Source organism: Saccoglossus kowalevskii, chromosome 5, assembly GCF_978046115.1.
Source record: "Saccoglossus kowalevskii chromosome 5, keSacKowa6.1, whole genome shotgun sequence".
Taxonomy (NCBI): Eukaryota; Metazoa; Hemichordata; class Enteropneusta; family Harrimaniidae; genus Saccoglossus; species Saccoglossus kowalevskii.
This window is the reverse complement of record NC_140645.1, coordinates 43,661,334-43,672,882: the sequence shown is the minus strand read 5'-3', so window position 1 is coordinate 43,672,882 and position 11,549 is coordinate 43,661,334. Positions and strand designations below refer to the sequence as shown.

The following is an 11,549-nucleotide window of genomic DNA, read 5'->3' as shown; positions in this document are numbered from 1 at the left end:
CCAGTAGTGACACATCCAGGCGTCGTCAATATTTTCTACAGAATGTCGATTGGTCTGATTTTAGTGTGCGTGGTCGTGATAGCCTCAACGGCTAACGCAATGCTTCCACAGGTGAGTAATGATGATCGAGTGGTACATTCTTTTAAAATTCCATTAATTATTCGTATTCATATAAGAAAGTGTCATATTATTTACTGTTATCAATAAAATTACATTTCTAAAGAAAGAAAAAAATCATGAACGTATTTGATTTGTGACTAAATCATGATACTACAAATTCGTCGACGCGTGCGTTCCGTCTATAACATCATTCTCGTGGTAAATGTACATTTGTTATCAGTAACACGTCACACGACACCTGTGTCGACGCGTGTTTATTTATAAATTCAGCATGTCATGGGTGAGGCTTGTACCATCACATCATGCAATTAAAGTACTTTTCCTTCTGCGTATTTTAAGATATGATGATTATACTCTTTATGAAAAGTAGATAAATGTACTGGTATGTGAAACTCTTATATTCGTCATCGGACTACGTAGCACACTATTTTATTTTGAGTTTAGAATATGTAATTTTGTATTTCGGCAATACTGTAGTAACCACATCATCATACCCATGTATCTTCTACTTAAAAGCATATTGACTGATGAGTACACCACGACTTTGTTTAGTCATTTGTTATGTTATATATGATATGACCCGGTTTACCACCATCCCTGTTAACATACACTATTAAACATATGGAAACTGATGGGTAGCTCATCTTTCGTGGTTTTCAACACTAACATAATATCGGTATTAAAAGGTGAATCAAGAATAATTGGAATGAAAACTACTCACTCTCGAATATGCACATATTAGCATCTTTCATATTTATTTCTTTGTCGTGTGCTATATTTATAGACAGAGTTGTTTAATCAGTTTTAGGAGGAAATGATTCTTAATGATTTCTGTCAGAAAATGATCCTCAAGCGTATATTACTATTCGAACGACGTGACATGTGAGAAATTAGAAATTGGGTGGTGATGGCGAATAACATTTTTTTTTCAATTCCACAGCCAATATGTATGCTTTATGTTAACAATACTGGAAACACGTATGTGTAAAAGCGGGTAATGTTCACATTAAATACTCACATATATACTTTGAAAAATCAAATAAAAGAAACAAATATTTATCCGTAAGGACCTCCGTTAATAAATCCTTGACGTAGTCCAGGGCTATTTGCCAGCATGATAGCCTAAATTAGTCTTAATGGGAATACGCCCGCCCACAACACTTCAGACCATTAACAAGTCCATTGTTCTTAGATTGTTTAAAGACTGACGATAATAGACGGCATCTAGTATACCCATCGCTCGAATATGACTCTATTTAGTGAAGTGAAGCAAGTACATGTGTTGTGTATCTAAAACTATTTTGAAAAGTTACTCAGGACAACGATTTCCAACTGGTGGCTACTATATATTATACCTTATTACAATGATTGCTTGTGATTTTCATCATTGCTTGAGAGTTGAGAGACACCTGAAACCCGTTCTTTACTACTTTGTAATTTTTTATTTTTTACTGAGTGGTTGGTGTACCAAATTCCTTGTGTTTATTTTTTGATTTAATTTCAGAATATTGTGGCCTAATTGGTTATACACTATTTATTATAACTAATAATATTATAACTGATTGGTCCCATTTCACTATATTCACTTTAATTTTATTGAATTTTATTCACTTTAATTTAGTCCATGATAAAGACCCTACGTACATGTACGAGTCTAAATTATTTATTTAACGGAGAATGTACTTTACAGTGCTATTGTTGCTAATGGCTAACTTAATTTGTTATGACCGACCTAGGCGGTCTTAAGTTAGTTGTCTCTTCATGAAGTTAGTTGGCATTATAGGTCGCATCCCACTACTAGTATTTAGATTTCCATTGACGACAATGTTAACGTTTTGTTGAATTTCTCAAAAGAAAATACTACTAATAATATTTTGTTTGATCTACATTTATAGCTTGTTATCATGCTCACAATCCTACAAAATGACTGTAAACATAAAACACGGATTTTATTATTGTTTCTGTCTTTAAAATTTCTCCGCAAAACAAACAGTTTTGTGGCCTCTAATAGCTCACCAATACTTGACAATAAACAACGGTTGAGAGATACACACACTAACGGGCTCATACCACTAATTGAAACTCCACAGACGACAATGTTAACATATAATGAGATTGCTATATGAAAATAATAAACAAAGTTGGAAACATGGCTCTAAAATGAGAAATCAACATGCCTTTAATCAACCACATGAAAAAACGCACATGTCGGCCAGCTCAAACTCTTGCAAAACTCAGGTAAACAAGACACACCTACTGTATTTGGACTGCACCTAGAGAAATCACTGAAAAAACACCAAGATTAGAACATCCAAATACACACAGAATAATCCTACAGGTACGCAGCCGCTAAGTAGTAAACAAAATACCACATGTTAGTCTAACCTTTTTTTGACCCAGGTGATCGGGCCCTCGAACAGGGAACACCTGAGAAAAAAAAATATTAAAAAAATGTCATTGGTTCTTGCTAGGCATTTACTAATTGAAACCATTGGTTGATTAGTGGCATGGAACCTCAGAGTAGCCACTGATGTAATTGAAGTGCGCCCTCACACGTCGCGTTCCACAGACAAAGCGGGGATAAAGCCTATTCGCCATAGAGGTTCTTACAATCATATAATCTGATAGAAAAATTGTGGTGTAAAATGAAAGTTTGATAATTTTCTTGACAATAAACGGTTGTATATATGACATCACGGTGGGTTTTTCATTGTGTTTGTGAGAGTTTAAAAATATATAAAAGTTGGATATATGTAGTCAACATCGTTCACATTTGTTTATGTGCATCGTTGATATCCCTGTGTGTATTTCTTAATTTTCTTCATAGTATGATGGTATGTGTAAACAGCAATATGGGGATGACAAGCCTCTTGCTTGCATTGGTAGCTCACCTAATAAACTCATGTGTATTTCTGAGGACCAACGATGTAATGGATTGTTTGACTGCGGTGATGACACAGATGATAACGACTGTGGTGAGTACAATGCAATTATATACTTGACTATAGTTTTTGTCGCTCGGGTGTAATAGTAAACCTTTGAGCATGTATTATTACATTTAATTGCGATAGAATGCATGTGCAATTCTTGCCTGATAGAATGTCAGGCATCAATGATTTTCAGACATGTCATACATCAGCAAACGGGTTGTTATAAATAGCGCCACCACAGAGTATAATTTGTACAGTTTGTTAATTCTCTGTAGTTCTTAGTTCCAAGAAGAACAAAATGCCATTCACTGCACATCAGTTTTCCAGGTGGACAGTGATATTTCACATTTTTTGTAAGTTTTAAGAAATATAAGTCTACTTTAATATAGCGTAAGTCATTATATGTGATGTATTTCCAGACTATGGTACTAATACAGCAGGCCAGTCGACGAGCTGGGGCACAGCAGGCGGTAAATGCCCTGTGCCATCCCAAAAGAAAATCGGCAAGAATGGGGGTATCGACGAATTAAAGCCTCAGTTCATAGAAGCCCACAACTATTTTAGGTGTCTGCATGGAACTCCTGATCTCGTTTGGGATGACGATTTGGAAGAATTGGCATTGGATGCTGCTACTAAGAGCGCCCTCACTGGTACATTGACGCACACGTACTTGGGAGAGAATCTGGCTCTTACTACAATTGATGTTTCCAAGTCTACTGGTAATATATTGTTACTTCTTTAGTAGCACGTATGTGTATGATTGATGTTGTCGTTGTTACTCACTTAATCAAACTTGCCACAATGTTGAGATTATATAAAATAATTGGCTTTTCCAACTTTGAGTCGTTTTGAAAAGCTTTGTTTTATTGCAGGATTTGGTATTGTAAAGGCTTGGTACGATGAAAGAAAAGTTTACACATTTGGTGAAAAAACGCCCGAAGACATCGACCCCGTTGGTGAGTTTCGCTGTTATCGATCAAGTACAAACCTATTGGGGTAATTGTTGTATGGCTGTATAGCCGCGTATACGTGTTTCTCATCTTTAGAAAATATGAGACTTTTTTTTAACTATTTCCTTACGTTATTATACTTGGACTGTCAATTTCGATGTATATGGCTATTTACAAAATTCTTTATTATCGTTCCATTGCCGTGTGTTGATCCTCAACGTCTTTTGTGAATGGCAGTGTGTGGTGCTTTATGTCACTTGAACAACTTTACGTCACTTTATGTCTTACGTGGTAACGTATAGCCAATGAGTGGCTAGTTGACCCATGTATTATGCTCCTTGTGGATATAACGTCCGGTCAATATTCGGGCGTGTCGTTCCAACATAATTGAGCAAAACGTGGTTATACATGTGGAACACAAAACGTTGACTTTAATATCGCTTATTTCAAGAATAATTTAACAGGCACCAAACCATATGCATATCTCGTTCGCTGACCTATCTCGACAGCTTAGGTGCACTTCGTCATATGCCAAATTCAACGACTACTTACTCTCTGGCTATTGATTTTACAACACAGGTCACTTGACGCAAGTATTATGGAAGAGCAGTGAACGTGTTGGCTGTAATATCGCATTGGATAGCAATGGCAACTGGCAGTACGCATGTGAATACGATCCACCAGGCAATGTGGCGACTCTTTTCGCAGAAAACGTACCCGACCCCATATCCTAGAAAACCTGATAGAAGATGGCACTAGACAGAATACTCATAGCGTACTTTCTAGTCGTAGATTATTGATTGTTATGTATTAGAAATCCTATAAGATACAATGCTACCGGTATTTTGACAAAAAGCGTGAACAAATAGTAAATGACTAATGATCGTCACACATTCAACGTCGCAACGAGTAATACCCTGCTCTATAAGTAGCGCCCTCTAGTGACCAAGCTGTTGTGTAACAAAAATGCGTGTATGAGACGCCGTTCTCATCAGTCATCGCGTCCATTGTTTCGATTACTATCGTTACATACTCAAGGGGACAGTTGACACGATGTACGAGACAGAATATTACACTGCTTGAGGGTAAAAAAACGCGCCACGTGCTTTTTCGCTCTCTGCGAGATCTTAGCAGCCATATTATGAAAGACGAGTGTCTACCATACCTAACACCAATCTACATCATTTTGACGTCACAGAAGCCCCTTATTTCTAGAGGGCGATACTTGTCGGAAATGATGGTTTTGCTCCGAAGTCACATTGTGTATGTTACACTACAAAAGAACCTTATTTTATCTGAACAGAAAATTTGTAGTTTAAATTAATCCCATGCAATTCGTGAATAGCCTTGGTTTAGTTACTTACACAAATTCCCACCAATAATATACCTCACCGACACGATCGTTTAATTCACACAAGGATATCTCAAACAGCGAACTGTTTTGAGGAGATCAAATCTTATTCAATGTTTACGTGTCCAATTAGTAGTATTGACAGAAATAAAAGAATTGTGTTGAAATAGATTAAATATGTTTTCTTCAAAGTTTACACTCACTAAATGGTCGACCGAGGTTTGCTCTGCTTGAATTTGACCACGTGACTACTGGGATTACTAGTATGTTCACAGACAATAACCCAATTCAATGTCATTTGTTTTAGCCATGATGCAATGGGAGGTCAAAGGTTACTTGGTACTAACGTTAAACACTGCTAACACGCTATGTTTCTATTTTATCATGTCACACGCATGTTCTTGAAATTTGTGCAAGTTTTCATGAAAAAGGTAATGGGGTATAGTTTGGATTTATACATATAATTCTTTTTACTTAAACATTGTGTTACTAGTAAACAGTGGTCACAGTCACGGTTAATATTAAGTTAACTTTGAACTTCTCATTGCATCATGGGTAAAAACACTCTTCAAGTTACAGAGATACTGTGGTAAAAACACATTTTTACGCCACTGTAAGTTGCATAGTGTAAACAAAGTGGAGAAAATGGTGGCCTTTTGTGTGAATGTTTCATTACATGGCATGTACAAATACACCATTCAATTCAAGATAGAGAACATTGATCACATCTGCCCACCGAAGGCAACTGTACAGTCACGTGAAGTTGCTATTGAGCAAACACAACTTTCTTGAATATTTATAATTAGAACTTTTTATAATTGCGTGAAAATTACAAATAAAAATCTTTCTAACAATTCGATATAAACACATTCGTCAACTAAAAAGATTTGGGTATTTGATATGTGTTTGTGTGTTAATGGTGTACACGCAGACTGTATTTACACTAATCATAAGGTAGCGTTGCAAGACATGTCTTTAGAAGACCGTCGTGTCGAGTGTAAAAAATAAAAAAAACAAGGTCGCCAGTTAATTTACCGGGAACATACCTTGCTTATGTGTCGCGTAAATTAAAACGACCTATTCTAAAAGTGTCGCTAGAGGTCAATGTGCAAAATGTACAAAAAAGGTATAAAAAATACTCAGATAAATGGAAAAATACACATCTGAATGAAATTCATATAGAGCAATGAAGGTATCGGATCACTTTTAGTAGATAACTCGACCAAATACGCACTAATTAAAAATATCGAAAATGTTCAGCGGTCTAATGAGATTATTATCCGTTTAACACTATATAAATACACACAGGGAATTGTCAGGGGGAAATCTTTCTCCCTCGGGGTTCTCCACACTGTCAGGGGGGAACTCGTCTCGTCTCTCTATCTCGTCCCCTTGAGGTACGGGATCGGGAAAGTCACTTTAACTTTACAGTCAAATAAGGCACACATAACGAAATACGTTTCAACTCTCGTCTTAGTCGATCTTTTGGAGCACTCTATAAGACACAGCGCCCTGGGGAAAAAATCCCCAAGACTCTCGCAAGGCTGAACCAAGACTCGCCCAAGACTGGACTGCCTCAAGGCTCGCCCCTGGACTCTCTCGGACTCTCGACTCGACTCTCCAGGACTGCTCTCTCTCTCTACTGCGTCTATCGTGCTCTGTTCGTCAAGACCAACTCAAACTCTCTTTATTCATTTTCAAAACTCTAACCAATTACGAAGCAGTAAAAAGACTCTAAGGCGTAAACTTCAATCATAAAGCCAATCACACTAAGTACTAAATACGTCATATCTTTTGATTAATCGTTCACTACATTAATAACTATGGAATACCAACTGTCAGAATCGCGACGGATATCTCGTAATTAGTTCCAAATCACTGAGCCAAGTTCCGTCCAAAACTTCAAATAGACCTAAACGATGACAGACGTAACACAGCAATTCGCTAATAATCAGTTAATTAAGTCGGTTAACAGATACGCAAAAACAAATTCATGACAGAATATTCACGGCAAGAGAAAACATATATTTCGCTGCAGTATGTTACTGAAGGTGTCTTTTAACTCGATTTCAAAATAATTCTTTTTACGGCGATTTATGCGAGTACATGATATATTGGCGATCCGCTCCGTCCGCTAGGATTGCCCTTAAAATCAATTTTGTGTGTATGTGTGTGTTATTTCAAGTGTTTTCACGTATTAATTATTCTGTGATTATTTTGGGTTGGTCGATTTCGCTCAAACTTGACAGGCAGGTTACACCTTCGCCCTAGTTATTAGGTAAAATCTGATTTGGTTCAAACTTGGCAGGCTAGTCAGACCTTCACTCTAGTTAGGTTGTAAAACATGTTTCCATGGCAACAGCAAAAAACTGATTTCTTCATCACGCGTAGCGCATTCTACTCAGCTTGAGCGTGGGCAAAATATGACATTTTTTTTCTATGTCTATTTTCATTATCGAGAACTTTGAACTTTAAATGAACTGTAAATGCTGCCTTCAACTTCTGGAAATAATAAATGTAACAGTAGAAAATATCCTAGTAATAAATAAAGTCACTTCTAAAGACTGAATGTGTTTTTTTTCGCGGTTTTAGTTATAAACAGACGTTAGCTTCACGTTCATGTCCTACCATAGTAACTTTTGAAAACATGTTGCTTGTTTTTTTAGCGGTGTGGAGCACCAACCAGCCTACCAGCTTGTTTTACGATTTGTAAGTATTTGTTATGGTCTAATCGTGCTATATTTCTTCAAATCTCGTCGGGTTTTTTTTCAATATACATGTCCGGACATTCAATATAATTGATGAATGCATTGAGGTTACCGTGTATGCACGTCTCATTAGCGTGGATTCTTCAGGGGATTCTTCTGAGAACATATATCAACTGAACTACTGAAATTTAACTGAACATTACGTAAACATTTACATTGATTCTGGATTGTTTACCAATTACGAAAAAGTCGTCAACTGAAGGTGTGATTTTGGTTCGAATCGAGTTGGTCTTGAGTGACGGTCTCATCTCTGTCTGAACGCAACAACGATAACCCGTTGTTAAGCTTAAGGATTGAGTGCCCGTCTGAACGTGGCTAGAGTGTCTTGATCGTGCTGGCATATGCAGAGATCGATTTATTTATTAATTTCAGCTATATAAATTAATTTAAATCAGTTATACATATATTACAGCCATGTAATTCAATTTTATGATGAATAATATCTCTCACTGATCATATGTTTCATTTGATTTAGTTATATTTATTGTTATTATGTCATTGTTGATAAAAATAAATAATATTACATAATATTTAACAATTCATTTACACTTTACCTAGAAAACACGAATTTATCGACGGTTCACGGCTCATCTATGCACAAACACAGGGGATCGTCACTATATGCGGGACCACTGAATTAGCGTAGGCCCCGCATAAAGTAACGACCCCCTGTGTCGATCACTAGGGGAGAACCCAGATTTGCAAGAACAAACTATTCTATCCTACTCAGCTGATTCACTTGCATTTCTACGACTTGGTTTTGATTTGTACTGATTCTGAATACATGTATGTGCTAGCTGCAGGTAATGATGGCGTCAATAACGTTGGGTTCACTATTTTTCATATAAACAGAAACCTTGTACTATTTAAAAAACATCGCATGGGGCTTATAAGATAAGACACTTCACTTCGATTTATTTACTTGGTAAATAACAGTCCCGTAATGCGATTACGTGAATAATTAACATTCGGGTCATCTCGGAAATGATCGGAGCTTTACGGAGATAAATTGACATCCAAATCACAGATCGTCGTACCCGACTATCAGCAACAATTTTAATGTATTGCGAAATTACTTTTGGTTTTGTTTTTTTGTACCAATTTTGTACGCACGTTAATGTAAAAGACGTATTTAAATTGAGTAAGATAAAATATCAGCGTTCATGTTAGAATCCTGCCATCTTATCATCAGATTTCACGCGCAACTTGTTTAAGGATAAGTGCTGGGCTTTTCAAACACTTTAAGAATTTGTCAATATGTTCTTCATTCATAGTTAATTATATGCTCATTATAAAACAAATGGGTAAGAGGAGTAATTATACTATTTTCTAATTTTCGAAACTTGAACACGGTATATTTCTACCATGTGTTACCATAATAATAGATAATGCACATGTTTATGTAAACAAATTTTTTTCTTTTTCAGTTCCAGTTATTCTTCGTAGTGGAAGCGAATGCATAAGGCGATCAATCACCGTATATACAAAGTTATCCTTTTTGTACGTGTTGAAAAGCACAACAAGCAAAGTCGCCATCTTTGTTAATGTAGGACCCATATAACATGAGTGCGCGGTGCGACGACAACCACAAATTATACTGATGTTGGTGTCCGCTTGTAAAGAAAGTGCGCTTGAGCATATTTGACCTTCATCTAGTGCCGATTTTTAAAAAAAATATGTTTCAGTAGAAAGTAAAATAAAAATAAAACCATCCATTAAGTTATATTTTGATTTCACCGTTCAATCACGTTTTCTATTCTGACCGACCTGAGACAGAATAAATCAATATTTGAATTCAGATCCCGATCTTTTCTGACCCAGTATCCACTGAATTATACCAGTCGAATTATATTAGTGTCCGATAATTATTTCGACCTATATATGTCATGAGTGGCCTACCCCAATTGACAAGGCTGATTGACTGGAATCAAAGAAAAAATGCAGAAACAATGCATCGGTGTTTTCAATTGCAATTAAATCAAGTTTAATTCATAAACCCTACTTTAATGTGTATTTTAAATTTCACTGGCTCCATGAAATCACACATATAGACGAAAACGGGACAATTAAAAGCCACGGCAGGTCTTTGGCTTTGGCTTTGTATATCAGTATACACGGCAGCGTCGGTGTACATGTTTTACGCCGCGAGCAAATTGAATATACATTTCGATCAAATAAAACACTTTCAGTCGAAGATTATATGCTATTGGTGTCTCGTCAGCTACTTGAACTTTCCATATCTTCGTTTTGAAGTAGCATATGACACTATTTGATGGACGAAACGAAGTCTCTCCTCAGGCGATAGTTCCGTCATTGAATGTCAATGGTTCTCCCAGCACGAGTGTTATGTGCAAATATCTTGAGGTAATGAGAATGGTACACATATTTCATTTTTATTGTATTCCATGATTGGGAAAGTGCCCTTATTCTGGTTATTTCAACGTAAACATTCGGATCTTAACCAAAATTCCCCAAAGTCGCAATCGTTAGTGAATAATCTCGGCAATTGGCTTAAGCCTTTTCACTGAGTACGCGACATTCTCGTACAGAATAGGGGTCGACGCATTTGTTGGTGTTCAACCCTAGTCAGCATTTTAACACGGGTTCATCGTCAAAAGATGATGGCATGAGGGCATGCGGGTATGAAGAACGACAACGCTACTTTGACCGGTTTCAACAATATGCCTCAGATACTAGTTGTGACTCACCACGTGTCGCACAAAAATATGACATGCAGTTTAGTAAACCAATAACAATTGAAATGTTTACGTTATAAATGAACTTTACCAGCAATCTTAAAATACAAACACTTAATTTTACTGGTTCCCATATATATATATATATATATATATATATATATATATATATATATATATATATATATATATATATATATATATATATATATATATATATATATCAGTAATTTTAATGAAAAAAAAGTACATTTATCTTAGTAATAGTGACACCTGTTGTTTAGTGTGATGAACCCCCACGGTTGGGTACAGGAGCATAGAAGTTTTTAATTAAAATTGTTTTCCATAAGAAAAATGAAACCATCATACATGGCCTTATAAACAGCCTTTTACTTCATAGTGGGGTGGGTGGAGTAAAGCTGTGATTATTTTTATTACTTTCTGACCATCTAGTTTGCCATTTACCATGTCCATATAAACTAAAGCTCCAGCCAATATCAGATTTGACTACTTGTTTCAAGCTATGGCACTTGGAAATGAGTGTTGTGACATGTGGCAAATGTCCAACTGTCTTGGTTAATAAGATTGGCTATATTTCAACTAGAAACAGGTAAACCAGTATACCTGTATGTACGAAGCCAGTGATCGTTATTCAAGCCAAAGAAACTGCATCTATTTATATAAATACACATGGACAGAGAATATTTTCTTGGAGCACTAAATGTGACAATTGC

General features: G+C 36.2%; 1 protein-coding gene across 1 annotated transcript; it reads left to right on the top strand.

Moving 5' to 3' along the window:
- LOC100368719 (Golgi-associated plant pathogenesis-related protein 1-like) lies at positions 1–5,527 on the top strand. Its single transcript, XM_006814733.3, has 5 exons — positions 1–111; positions 2,948–3,095; positions 3,470–3,769; positions 3,923–4,006; positions 4,580–5,527. The coding sequence occupies exons 1-5, from the start codon at positions 43–45 to the stop codon at positions 4,732–4,734; spliced, it is 756 nt and encodes a 251-aa protein (XP_006814796.1). The 5' UTR covers positions 1–42; the 3' UTR covers positions 4,735–5,527.
- The last annotated feature ends 6,022 nt before the right edge of the window (positions 5,528–11,549 follow it).

What these genes read in the sequence shown, in the direction of transcription:
- LOC100368719 (XM_006814733.3), top strand. Translation starts at nt 43, where the DNA reads ATGTCGATTGGTCTGATTTTAGTGTGCGTGGTCGTGATAGCCTCAACG. An exon ending in CACAGATGATAACGACTGTG is followed by an intron (nt 3,096 to 3,469) that starts GTGAGTACAATG and finishes ATGTATTTCCAG; the next exon opens with ACTATGGTACTAATACAGCA. An exon ending in CGAAGACATCGACCCCGTTG is followed by an intron (nt 4,007 to 4,579) that starts GTGAGTTTCGCT and finishes TTTACAACACAG; the next exon opens with GTCACTTGACGCAAGTATTA.